The sequence below is a fragment of the Centropristis striata genome, chromosome 19 (assembly GCF_030273125.1).
Source record: "Centropristis striata isolate RG_2023a ecotype Rhode Island chromosome 19, C.striata_1.0, whole genome shotgun sequence".
Lineage (NCBI taxonomy): Eukaryota > Metazoa > Chordata > Actinopteri > Perciformes > Serranidae > Centropristis > Centropristis striata.
In genome coordinates this window covers 29,070,034-29,083,806 of record NC_081535.1, presented here as the reverse complement: position 1 = coordinate 29,083,806, position 13,773 = coordinate 29,070,034, and the positions used below count along the sequence as shown (strand labels likewise).

At 39.1% G+C, this 13,773-nt stretch overlaps 3 protein-coding genes across 3 annotated transcripts; all 3 read left to right on the top strand.

The window, feature by feature from the left end:
* The first annotated feature begins 1,669 nt into the window (after positions 1–1,669).
* LOC131992020 (peptidyl-prolyl cis-trans isomerase-like) lies at positions 1,670–4,339 on the top strand. The gene is made up of 5 exons (XM_059357358.1): positions 1,670–1,780; positions 1,912–1,942; positions 3,422–3,510; positions 3,609–3,781; positions 3,866–4,339. Exons 1-5 carry the CDS (start codon positions 1,712–1,714, stop codon positions 3,996–3,998), a joined length of 495 nt encoding a protein of 164 aa, XP_059213341.1. The 5' UTR covers positions 1,670–1,711; the 3' UTR covers positions 3,999–4,339.
* A 1,027-nt stretch (positions 4,340–5,366) lies between these two features.
* On the top strand, positions 5,367–7,928 carry LOC131992021 (peptidyl-prolyl cis-trans isomerase-like). Its single transcript, XM_059357359.1, has 5 exons — positions 5,367–5,522; positions 5,655–5,685; positions 7,012–7,100; positions 7,199–7,371; positions 7,456–7,928. Exons 1-5 carry the CDS (start codon positions 5,454–5,456, stop codon positions 7,586–7,588), a joined length of 495 nt encoding a protein of 164 aa, XP_059213342.1. The 5' UTR covers positions 5,367–5,453; the 3' UTR covers positions 7,589–7,928.
* Positions 7,929–9,627: 1,699 nt separating this feature from the next.
* On the top strand, positions 9,628–11,559 carry LOC131992019 (peptidyl-prolyl cis-trans isomerase-like). The gene is made up of 5 exons (XM_059357356.1): positions 9,628–9,769; positions 9,900–9,930; positions 10,816–10,904; positions 11,003–11,175; positions 11,262–11,559. Exons 1-5 carry the CDS (start codon positions 9,701–9,703, stop codon positions 11,392–11,394), a joined length of 495 nt encoding a protein of 164 aa, XP_059213339.1. The 5' UTR covers positions 9,628–9,700; the 3' UTR covers positions 11,395–11,559.
* The last annotated feature ends 2,214 nt before the right edge of the window (positions 11,560–13,773 follow it).

The window sequence follows — 13,773 nt, the reverse complement described above, 5'->3', positions numbered from 1 at the left end:
CCTCGGGGATGAATAAAGTAATTTTGAATTTGATTTTGATAAAAATAAGATACATATAAACTCCGGACACGTTAGCTGTTTAGCTGCTAAACTAAGATGATCACCATTGTTCAGTGTTATTGATTTTCTCTATGTAACTCCCAGTAGGAGAAGTCAGACCCCTAAATACCCATAGACTGTATAACTCCACTTATAAGCTTTTGAGGAGTTTACTTTTCATAGTTTTTTTTTTACTTTTTGATATTGTGTTATCAGCATCTGCTAAATGACTAAATGTAAATTTAAAATGTACTTTTCCTTGAGTAAAGGATCTTAGTACTGGCTCTACCACTGAAGTACAGCAACTGAGTAAATGTACCTAAGTGCCTAAACTTTTCAGCATTTCAGGAGGGACTTTAGACTTTAAAGGTATAATATTGAATTTTCAGATATTCTTTGTTGTTGGTAACACTGGTGATTCTTTTTTTTTTTTAAGATATATTTTCGGCCATTTTAAAGCTTTATTGATAGTCGAGAGATTCAAATTGGAGGAGGCCGAGGGCAAAACATGAAGGAAAGGGTTCTGATGTGTTTTCGAACCTTGGCCGCCTGCTTGCGAAGACCAAGGCTGTATCCCAATGTCAAGGAAGGATCCTCAAACAGCTGAATTTAAAGGATACTAGGTCATCGATGTCTGCCGAAGGACTGTCCCAATGTTCAGGATCCTCCAGAGGACAGAGTCCTTCTTTTGCCGTGTACCCATAATGCATTGCGCACAGAGATTTAAAAATGGGGAGCGAAGACACATCGACGCCGGCGGTACAATACGAATGTAAATATCAAAGTATGTTCAGTTTACACTGAATATTTGTTATCACATAACTTATAAAACTTGTGTTCAAAGTCAAGCAAACCATATCCACACACAAATGCCAGAATATTTAGCTAAAAGATAATAAATATCATCTTGATTAATTGCCAGTTAAGTTAATTGATGCCGTCTCAGTTGCCAAAGTTATTAATTAGGGCCACGGGGCAATCGCACTGAGCACTGGCCCCTATACAGCGATAGCTGTAGGGCTGTAGCGGCCAAATTCAGCCAGGATCAATGAAATATTCAGGCTTAATCCACTTTGTGGCTTTTACTTGCTAAATTGTGGAGATTCAACTTGAAAGCATCTTCTTCCATTTCCACAAATATGTGTCAGAGTGCTGATGAGTGCTGATGCCAAAGACACATCCATGTCATGAACTGGTTTTGAAATTGCATTGCTGAATTTAAGATGGACCGTCCAGTTATTCAATGACGTACAGTTTTTACACTCTGAAGGCTGTTCAATTAGTCCGTTATACCAGTGAAAGGAAGGACTCTTGCCTCGCCTCTGGAGGACACGACTCAGGAGGAAGGAGCCTACCAAGGGAGGATCCTTGACATTGGGATACAGCCCGTGTCTCTGTAGTATGCGTCCTACCAGGTGTGCCACTGGGGGCGTCTCAACACTGGTGATTTTCACAGAGAAGCCTGTCTGTCTGGTCGTGGCTCCGCCCCTGGAGTAATATTACCAGCCATCTTCATTCCTATTGGTCCGTTCTTGAGCGTTCTGGAAGAAGCTGGCTGTGATTGGCTGTCAGCAACTATTACTCCACCTGTACATATTCTATATATCAAAGCAGATCCAGTGTGTCTGAGGCGTTGGTCGTTCACGTTCATTTTTCCTTCATAACCACAAACATGGCTTTACCCAGAGTTTTCTTTGACATCACCATTGGTGGAAAGCCAGCTGGCAGGATTGTAATGGAGGTAAGCTAAACATCACACGACACACTCACTCAGTTTATTTCATTTATGGTTATGATATTATGGTTAAAAATGGTGGTTAGAATGGTTTCTACATCCATCTGTAAGATTGTAAAAGGTTTTGTGTTTTGCAGCTCCGGTCCGATGTGGTCCCGAAGACTGCAGGTATGTAAGAGAAATGTTTCCTGAGTTCACTGCATGCAGCTGCTGCTCTGGCTTTTTCCACACTCCTAAAAAGGGATTTAGGATTGGCTATGAATCCTCACCTGATCATTTATCTTGAACAGGGGCGAGGCTGTGGTTGATTCAGAGCATCAGAGCCTGAATAACCAGTTGCAGAGCCAAATGTGAGAGTAAACCGCAATACAATGAGTGCTAGGCCTAGTAGGAGTAGTACGAAGACAAAAAAAGTTTGAGGTGTTCTGTTATCTGTCATTTCCTCTAGCTGGATGATGGTAATATACAGGGTGTCCATAAAGTCTCTTTACAATTACTAAAAAAAAACATTAAAAACATTACAAAAACAATTAATGAAATAACTTAATCAGATTTGTTGTATGCACTCAGTGGTTATCAACGTTTTTAATCACATTGCATTTGTGTATTTCAGGTACCCTGCTAATGAAATAGGTAGTGGTAAATGAACCCCTATAAAATTGCTACTCCTCTCTTTATCCAACACTGTCCCTGTCTCCATAAATTTCTGCCATGCACGAATTGATGGATGTGACGTTGGATCTCTTCCATATTGTTGTTTTTCGCTGAGTCTGCGTATCCGATTTTGTTTATACTGTATAAACCAGGGTACACATTGTGCCTTCTCTTTTTTTTGTAAATATGTTTTATTGGTTTTTTACAATTTTATCCCGCAGAGATGAAAAATACAGAACAAATGCATATTACTTCAATTACTACATCTCCAAAAATGAACAAGTGTAGTTTTTAGCAAATATATTGATACAGCAAGTTCTCTATTACATTGTGCCTTCTCTTGAGGAGTAGCCATTTTTATAGGGATTCATTAACCCCTACCTATTTCATCACCAGGGTACCTGAAATACACAAATGCAATGTGATTAAAAACTTTGTTAACCACTGAGTACATACAACAAATCTGATTACGTTATTTCATCAATTGCTTTTGTAATATTTTTTTTGAATTTGTAAAGAGACTTTATGGACACCCTGTATATTTGTTCTGTCCAACCACCACCATGGGTCTGATTTTGTCCCACATAGCCATTCTTAGTGGATCAAAAACATTGCGCTGTTTGTGCACATTAATATATTCTATATAATATATTCTCGACCACAAAGACACACAAAACAACCACAAACTGATACAAAATTACTATGCAGAGACACAAAATGACAAAATGAAGAGACTCAAATGGCTACAAAGACATGACAAATAACCAGACAGAAATTGAAAAACATAAAGAGATGCTAAACAACCAAAAAACAGACACAAAATGACCAAGAAGGGACATAAAACGACTTTAAAAAAATGCACAGACATAAAATGACCACAAAAAAACCTCGACTGGACAACCTGGCTTGTGGCCTCACTGCTCTCTTCAACACATAGTGCTTATTTCTTCTGATATGAACCTTACATTTTTTGTATTTATCTTTATTCTCCAGAAAATTTCCGTGCCTTGTGCACCGGAGAGAAAAGTTTTGGCTACAAGGGCTCCTCGTTTCACAGAATCATCAAAGACTTCATGTGCCAGGTACAGTGAAGGCAGTGGATTTGTCTCGTCTCCTACATAAGTTCAGATTCAACCCCAGCTAGAAAGAAACAAATACTGAGTGAACGTTTTGTTGTCAGGGTGGGGACTTTACCAAGCACAATGGAACTGGAGGCAAATCCATCTACGGGGAGAAGTTTAAGGATGAGAACTTCACGTTGAAGCACGAAGGCAAGGGCACACTGTCCATGGCTAACGCTGGGCCCAACACCAACGGATCCCAGTTCTTCCTGTGCACAGTTAAAACTCAATGGTGAGCTTTGTTTTGACCCATGTACTGCTGCATTCAGTCTAACCAACAGTTTCAGCTCATTCAAGATGTTTGTGTCTCCTCCAGGCTGGATGGGAAGCATGTGGTGTTTGGCAAGGTTGTGGAGGGGATTGATGTTGTGGACGCAATGGAGGCGGTAGGCTCACAGAGCGGCAAAACTTCAAAACCGGTTGTTATTGCCGACTGTGGTCAGTTATAAACGTGCATCTAAACCTCTCAGCTCAGCTTGTTCTCCTGTCAGAGTAAACCTTTACCATGCACAGGGGCATTTCTTGAACTTGGACCCCCAGAAAATGTATCTGTCTTTATCATGGAAAAACTGAAAGTTGTACCTCAGAACACTTTTTTTCAGAAATAATCAAGAATTATGTAAAAAAGAAAAAAAAATGTATGAGCAGTTGTTATTAGTATTAATATTGAATAGAAACAGGATGTTGAAATTCGGAAATTGATAACATTTTTTATTCACTAATTGGAATATTAAACTTTCTTTCACCCAGTCACAAATCTCTATGCAATGTTCATGTTGTCAAAGTTCACTTGCTGCTTTCCCTCCATCACTTGCTACTGTATCGTCTCTTCCTTTATATTTTGCTGCTCTTTCTCCTTGCACTTCATCGTGTTCTACCAGAAAAAAAAGAAACTATATATGTCAAAATTAACGTCAGCTAGTCAGTATTCCACATCAATGTCAAACAAATGAACATCAAGATACATAAAAGTGTCCTCATTAAAATGAGCGTCACATCTATTATTATTACTACATGACAGAAGGCTCAATGACATGACATATAATTATAATGTCCAAAACTTTTAACAAGTAAAAATAAGAAAGATGTTTCTAAAAAAAACACACACTTATTTATCATTTAGCTAAAAGATAATAAATATAATCTTGATTGCCAGTTAAGTTAATTGATGCCGTCTCAGTTGCCAAAGTTATTAATTAGGGCCACGGGGCAATCGCACTGAGCACTGGCCCCTACAGCAATAGCTGTAGGGCTGTAGTGGCCAAATTCAGCCAGGATCAATGAAATATTCAGGCTTAATCCACTTTGTGGCTTTTACTTGCTAAATTGTGGAGATTCAACTTGAAAGCATCTTCTTCCATTTCCACAAATATGTGTCAGAGTGCTGATGAGTGCTGATGCCAAAGACACATCCATGTCATGAACTGGTTTTGAAATTGCATTGCTGAATTTAAGCAGGACCGTCCAGTTATGCAATGACGTACAGTTTTTACACTCTGAAGGCTGTTCAATTAGTCTGTTATACCAGTGAAAGGAAGGACTCTTGCCTCGCCTCTGGAGGACACGACTCAGGAGGAAGGAGCCTACCAAGGAAGGATCCTTGACATTGGGATACAGCCCGTGTCTCTGTAGTATGCGTCCTACCAGGTGTGCCACTGGGGGCGTCTCAACACTGGTAATTTTCACAGAGAAGCCTCTCTGTCTGGTCGTGGCTCCGCCCCTGGAGTAATATTACCAACCATCTTCATTCCTATTGGTCCGCTCTTGAGCGTTCTGGAAGAAGCTGGCTGTGATTGGCTGTCAGCAGCTATTACTCCACCTGTACATGTTCTATATATCAAAGCAGATCCAGTGTGTCCGAGACGTTGGTCGTTCACGTTCATTTTTCCTTCATAACCACAAACATGGCTTTACCCAGAGTTTTCTTTGACATCACCATTGGTGGAAAGCCAGCTGGCAGGATTGTAATGGAGGTAAGCTAAACATCACACTACACACTCACTCAGTTTATTTCATCTATGGTTATGATATTATGGTTAAAATCTGGTGGTTAGAATGTATTTTACATCCATCTGTAAGATTGTAAAAGGTTTTGTGTTTTGCAGCTCCGGTCCGATGTGGTCCCGAAGACTGCAGGTATGTAAGAGAAACGCTTCCTGAGTTCACTGCATGCAGCTGCTGCTCTGGCTTTTTCCACACTCCTAAAAAGGGATTTATGATTGGCTATGAATCATCACCTGATCATTTACCTTGAACAGGGGCGAGGCTGTGGTTGATTCAGAGCATCAGAGCCTGAATAACCAGTTGCAGAGCCAAATGTGAGAGTAAACCGCAATACAATGAGTGCTAGGCCTAGTAGGAGTAGTATGAAGACAAAAAAAGTTTGAGGTGTTCTGCTATCTGTCATTTCCTCTAGCTGGATGATGGTAATATACAGGGTGTCCATAAAGTCTCTTTACAATTACTAAAAAAAACATTAAAAACATTACAAAGACAATTAATGAAATAACTTAATCAGATTTGTTGTATGCACTCAGTGGTTATCAACGTTTTTAATCACATTGCATTTGTGTATTTCAGGTACCCTGCTAATGAAATAGGTAGTGGTAAATGAACCCCTATAAAATTGCTACTCCTCTCTTTATCCAACACTGTCCCTGTCTCCATAAATTTCTGCCATGCACGAATTGATGGATGTGACGTTGGATCTCTTCCATACTGTCGTTTTTCGCTGAGTCTGCGTATCCGATTTTGTTTATACTGTATAAACCAGGATACACATTGTGCTTTCTCTTGAGGAGTAGCCATTTTTATAGGGGTTCATTAACCCCTACCTATTTCATCACCAGGGTACCTGAAATACACAAATGCAATGTGATTAAAAACTTTGTTAACCACTGAGTACATACAACAAAACTGATTAAGTTATTTCATCAATTGCTTTTGTAATTTTTTTTTTTTAATTTGTAAAGAGACTTTATGGACACCCTGTATATTTGTTCTGTCCAACCACCACCATGGGTCTGATTTTGTCTCACATAGCCATTCTTAGTGGATCAAAAACATTGTGCTGTTTGTGCACATTAATATATTCTATATAACATATTCTCGACCACAAAGACACACAAAACAACCACAAATTGATACAAAATTACTATGCAGAGACACAAAATGACAAAATGAAGAGACTCAAATGGCTACAAAGACATGCCAAATAACCAGACAGAAATTGAAAAACATAAAGAGATGCTAAACAACCACAAACAGACACAAAATGACCAAGAAGGGACATAAAACGACTTTAAAAAAATGCACAGACATAAAATGACCACAAAAAAAACTCGACTGGACAACCTGGCTTGTGACCTCACTGCTCTACTCCACCACATAGTGCTTATTTCTTCGGATATGAACCTTACATTTTTTTGTGTTTCATGAAGTCCCTTTGTCTTTATTTGGCAGAAAATTTCCGTGCCTTGTGCACCGGAGAGAAAAGTTTTGGCTACAAGGGCTCCTCGTTTCACAGAGTCATCCCACAATTCATGTGCCAGGTACAGTGAAGGCAGTGGATTTGTCTCGTCTCCTTCATAAGTTCAGATTCAACCCCAGCTAGAAAGAAACAAATACTGAGTGAACGTTTTGTTTTCAGGGCGGGGACTTCACCAGGCACAATGGAACTGGAGGCAAATCCATCTACGGGGAGAAGTTTGCTGATGAGAACTTCCAGTTGAAGCACGAAGGCCCGGGCACACTGTCCATGGCTAACGCTGGGCCCAACACCAACGGATCCCAGTTCTTCCTGTGCACAGTTAAAACTGCATGGTGAGCTTTGTTTTGACCCATGTACTGCTGCATTCAGTCTAACCAACAGTTTCAGCTCATTGAAGATGTTTGTGTCTCCTCCAGGCTGGATGGGAAGCATGTGGTGTTTGGCAAGGTTGTGGAGGGGATGGATGTTGTGGAGGCAATGGAGGCGGAAGGCTCACAGAGCGGCAAAACTTCAGCAAAGGTTGTTATTGCCGACTGTGGTCAATTATAAACTTGCATCTAAACCTCTCAGCTCAGCTTGTTCTCCTGTCAGAGTAAACCTTTACCATGCACAGGGGCATTTCTTGAACTTGGACCCCCAGAAAATGTATCTGTCTTTATCATGGAAAAACTGAAAGTTGTACCTCATAACACTTTTTTTTCCAAAAATAATCAAGAATTATGTAAAAAACAAACAAAACAAAAAAATGTATGAGCAGTTGTTAGTAGTATTAATATTGAATAGAAACAGGATGTTGAAATTCGGAAATTGGTCACATTTTTTATTCACTAATTGGAATATTAAACTTTCTTTCACCCAGTCACAAATCTCTATGCAATGTTCATGTCGTCAAAGTTCACTTGCTGCTTTCCCTCCATCACTTGCTACTTTATCGTCTCTTCCTTTATATTTTGCTGCTTTCTCCTTGCACTTCATCGTGTTCTACCAGAAAAAAAAAGAAACTGTATATATGTCAAAATTAACGTCAGTCAGTCAGTTTTCCACATCAATGTCAAACAAATGAACATCAAGATACATAAAAGTGTCCTCATTAAAATGAGTGTCACATCTATTATTATTACTACATGACAGAAAAATCCACGACAGAAGGCTCAATGACATTACATATAATTATAATGTCCAAAACTTTTAACAAGTAAAAATAAGAAAGATGTTTCTAAAAAAAACTCACTTATTTATCATTTACATGCCTTGTTTACCTGGTTCAAGCTGTGGTTCGGTTGGTGGTTGAGCCACAGTCTTCTTTCTAAACAAAAAATCTTATGTCCATCAATTAATCCAACTTACCGCTTCGAGATATGTCCCAGGATAGATACCTGTGAGCCAATAAGACAGTTATTTCCATGCAACTCTCTGATTTGTTTTGCCTCTGTTGCATTCACCGAAGACAGAATTTTTAAAAACTACCATCGTCTTTAGTGTCATGGCTAAGAGTGTTATATAATTGAGGCCTAAATATGCCGGTTACATGCGCTGCCATCTTGTTCTGGTGACTTCACTTGGAGCCAGAGTCTGAACAGGAGTGACAAATGCCCCTTTTCAACCAAAGCAAACCTAGTTCTAGTACTGGGCTGGTGGACATTCACAGTTGGTTCAACTTGCAAACTTTTCTTAGACCCTGTTGTCTATCTCACAAGCTAGAGAGAAAACATTCAAGATGAAGCACCAGCTCCAGAACCAGACCTCAAACTGCCTTGGTTGAAAAGGGGTAAAAGAGTGGAGCATTGGTATAATGTTTCTGCCACACACCTGCTGGACCAATCAGGAGTCAGTTACAGCTGTAATTCATGAGGTCACAGCTCCATTTCATAGAATCAAGTGACTAATTAAAACCAACCTTATTAGAAAAAAAGGAAGACAAACAAACGCCAGATGACCTAAAATGACAAAAACCATCTTTGGGAAACATTTATTTGACCTGTACTTTGAGTTTTTAGTTTGGTTCATGTCCCATCCACTAACATGCAGGGGCAGGGTTTATTACCTTGACTGCACCCTGACACCAGGGGGAGCTGTCATGTCATCCATCTTTAAACACAGTCATGATCCACACATTGGCAGTAGAAGTAATCACAAAGTACCTCTAAATAAGAATGGGGTTATAGTTTGTGTGTAGTAATTATAATGTGATTGGAAAACACAAAAAAATTAGTTTCCTGCTTTGGTCAGAAAAATAACTCACTTTAAGCAAATCTGTTTTCACATTTTCTATGTCTCCACAAGAGATAAGATAACTACATCACTTGTTTCCCCATTGAAAGGCCATTGAGCCTCACCTCGTGTTCTGGGTAGCGGTGATTTTCACGACAGAAACTTGCATGTGGTCGTGGCTCCGCCCCCCGAGTAACGTTACCAACTAACGGCTCGCACAGTCGGCCCCTCTATCTTCATTCCTATTGGTCAATTCTTGAGCATTCTGGAAGAAGTCGGCCCCTCTATCTTCATCCCTATTGGTCCGTTCTTGAGCATTCTGGAAGAAGCTGGCTGTGATTGGCTGTCAGCAGCTATTACGCCACCTGTACATATTCTATATATCCGAGCAGATCCAGTGTGTCCGAGACGTTGATCGTTCACGTTCATTTTTCCTTCATAACCACAAACATGGCTTTACCCAGAGTTTTCTTTGACATCACCATTGGTGGAAAGCCAGCTGGCAGGATTATAATGGAGGTAAGCTAAACATCACACTACACACTCACTCAGTTTATTTCATCTATGGTCACGATATCATGTTAAAAATGGTGGTTAGAATGTATTTTACATCCATCTGTAAGATTGTAAAAGGTTTTGTGTTTTGCAGCTCCGGTCCGATGTGGTCCCGAAGACTGCAGGTATGTAAGAGAAACGCTTCCTGAGTTCACTGCATGCAGCTGCTGCTCTGGTTTTTTTCCACACTCCTAAAAAGGGATTTATGATTGGCTATGAATCCTCACCCGATCAGTTATCTTGAACAGGGGCGAGGCTGTGGTTGATTCAGAGCGCGAGGGCCTGAATAACCAGTGCTCGAGCCAAATGTGAGACTAAACCGCGATACAATGCGTGCTAGGCCTGCTACGATGAATCAGGAAGTAGGAAGTCGGAGTATTGCGAAGACTGAAGTTTGAAATGGCCTGCTATCCGATTCTATCTAATTTTGTCTCACACAACATTCATAGTGGAACTCGTTTATGCCCAGTGGAAGCACAAAAATGTAATGCTTCATCCACTAGTTTTAATAGTGGATCGAAAACATTACGCTATCTCTGTAGTTTGTGCACGTGAATTGTCGTATACTCGACCACAAAGACACACAAAACAATCACAAACGGATACAAAATGACTTGAGGGACACAAACAACCAATATAAGCACAGAGATGTGCAAAAAGACCAGAAAGGGATACAAAATAATTATTGAGATACACAAACGACCGGCAGGAAATTCAAAATGGCGACAAAGACGTGCCAAATGAACAGAGAAATGTAAAAACATAAAGAGATTCTAAACGACCATAAACACACAAAATGACCAAGCAGGGAAATAAAACTACTTAAACGAAATGTAAATTACCAGAAAGATTCAAAACAGCAAAGAGATTTGAAACAACCACAAAGACACAATGCAGGACAACATGGCTTGTGGCCTCACTGCTCTCTTCAACACACAGTGCTTATTTCTTCAGATATGAACCTTACATTTTTTTGTGTTTCATGAAGTCCCTTTGTCTTTATTTTGCAGAAAATTTCCGTGCTTTGTGCACCGGAGAGAAAGGTTTTGGCTACAAGGGCTCCTCGTTTCACAGAGTCATCACTGAATTCATGTGCCAGGTACAGTGAAGGCAGTGGATTTGTCTCGTCTCCTTCATAAGTTCAGATTCAACCCCAGCTAGAAAGAAACAAATACTGAGTGAACGTTTTGTTTTCAGGGCGGGGACTTCACCAGGCACAATGGAACTGGAGGCAAATCCATCTACGGGGAGAAGTTTGCTGATGAGAACTTCCAGCTGAAGCACACAGGCCAGGGTATTCTGTCCATGGCTAACGCTGGGCCCAACACCAACGGATCCCAGTTCTTCCTGTGCACAGTTAAAACTGCATGGTGAGCTTTGTTTTGACCCATGTACTGCTGCATTCAGTCTAACCAACAGTTTCAGCTCATCTAAGATGTTTTTATCTCCTCTCCAGGCTGGATGGGAAGCACGTGGTGTTTGGCAGCGTTGTGGAGGGGATGGATGTTGTGAAGGCAATGGAGGGGGTAGGCTCACAGAGCGGCAAGACTTCAAAACCGGTTGTTATTGCCGACTGTGGTCAATTATAAACGTGCATCAAAACCTCCTCAGCTCAGCTTGTTCTCCTGTCAGAGTAAACCTTTACCATGCACACTTGTTGTGTAACATTTTGTATCTTCTCATTTGTTCTTTAAGGACTTTATTTGTTAACAGCTGAATAAAATGCTGATGGTGTTAAAAAACTTGAAAGCTCACTCTGCCTGTCTGAATCTTTCTTTGTTGACAAATTTTATTACTTGAGGTCATTTTACAGATCAACTCAACTCAGGGGAAATACTGTTTGTGTTTGCACAGTGGTGGAAGATGTAAAAGTCCTACATTAGTGTAAGATGTTCCCCATCATGGATTTAATATTAAATCTTATCTTTTCTAATTAATATTACTGCTGACTTAATGCATATTCTGCATTTTACTGCTGTAGATGTTTAAAGTTTTGACTCCTTTACATGCTGTTGTGTAGTTTTATCTGAAGTGATGATGCCTGACTGTCCTATGAGTACCACATCTTTTTTTTTTTAAGCTTAATGTTATTAAGAAAATAATTTTTTTAAACTCATAAAAATAAACATTTAGAATAAATGGGGGGGAAAATAAAACCTTGACAAAAAACAAAAGGACCTAAACTTCTTTGAAAAAAAATAGGAATAATTAAAGTCCTCAGAACTTAAAACCTTAATTAACTGAAACACAAATGGAGAGGAATGGATTTTTTTTTATCAAAACCTTTAAAAAAGATTAATGTCTTAAATCTTTATAAAAATATATTTAAAAAAAATTAAATACAGCAAATTTGGAACATAAGGTCTAAAGCCATTAAAAATATTTTTTACATGTGAAGTACCTCAACTTAAGAAAAAAAGTGGATAACAATGAAAGGCCTTAAGAGGAAAAAAAAGAAAATGACCTAAAAATCTTCCATAAATTAATTTATTTGCTGTTTTCAGCTTCGTGATTGCTTTTCCAGCTGCTCTGAGTGTTATCCAAAATTTAAAATCAATGCATGAAGTGACTAAAGCTGTCAGACAAATGCTGTGCTGTAAAAGTACAATATTTACCCCTGAGGTGAAGTAGAAGTCTACCTTTTTTCATACAAAATACAATACAACAGCTCTGAGAAGTTTTTTATTTCTGATTCAGTACAGAATTTATCAAAACAAAGTTATCAATCAATGCTCTGTGTTATTCACAATAAAAACAGAAACAAAAGTCTAAAAACCAACTTGAAGTACACAGATTAAGGCATCAACATCTCCTTTGCCAGTTTCTCCTTCAATGAACCTCAAAGAGAGTGATACAAAAATAAATTCAAAAGAATTCAAGTTTTCCTATAGAAAGGTCTCCGTAACAAAACACAGATATTACGAGAATATAAACAGGAATTGAGACCAACGACCAATCACTGCACAGTAAAACCACAAATACAAAACAGACAGATCCAATACAGCAAAGGTAAAGATCGTTACGGTTAGAGAGGGGCGTCCCGAAAATGTCCCTTCATAGTTCACCTATTTTATTATAAGTGTTTTAACTGAGTGAAAAAGGCAGAATCTGCTGCACCAGGACATCGCTGTATTTAACAGAGTCGTAGCAAAGAAAGCCTCTGTTTTTCCTGACACAAAATGTAACAGGGGTTTTTCATGGGTCGATTCTAGACTAACTTCATGCCGTCAAAATTCAATCCAAATATTATACAAAATGTGCCAATTTAAAACATCCACAATCTCATGAAAATATCTTCCATGCCATAGGGGTATATAGGGCTCTGATGTGGCCCCTTGGGTCATCGATTGGTCCCCAAGTAACCAGCTGGGATGCAAATGAGCATTCATTTAACACACAATACAAACAAAGTGTCCCTTTAACGTGTGATAGTGCTTTCCAAGGCCACAATACAAACACTCTTTAAAGGAATAGTTTGACATTTTGGGAAATATTTGCCTTCCTGGAAATAGATGATTGATACCTCTTAGTATAAAGACGGTTAGCTTAGCTTAGCTTAGCTTAGCATACAGAGAGAGGACAAACTATTAATCTCCATTGACTTTGTATTGAAGAAGGAGCCTCCTTGACAATTTTGTCAACAAAAAAAAAAGGTCAAAAGTGAAAAAACAGTTATACTAAATTAAATAAGCCAGAAATACATTTTTTAAATCAGACGAAACAAAAAAATGAACTTTAAACACTTTGGAGTGTAAACATTAGCAAACATTAGCTTTACACAAACCACTGGTAGCAAGTGTCATGACTTTTGATGTATAAACATAAATGGAGATAGGGCCCTGTTCATTCCTATGAAAGTTGCTCAGTGGTGTATGTAATCAAGAAAAAAATGACTTCAATGTATAAAAATACTTCTGCAGATCTTCTATGGCTCTCATGGAGCAAGCAAGAGACTACTGCTAGTCGAG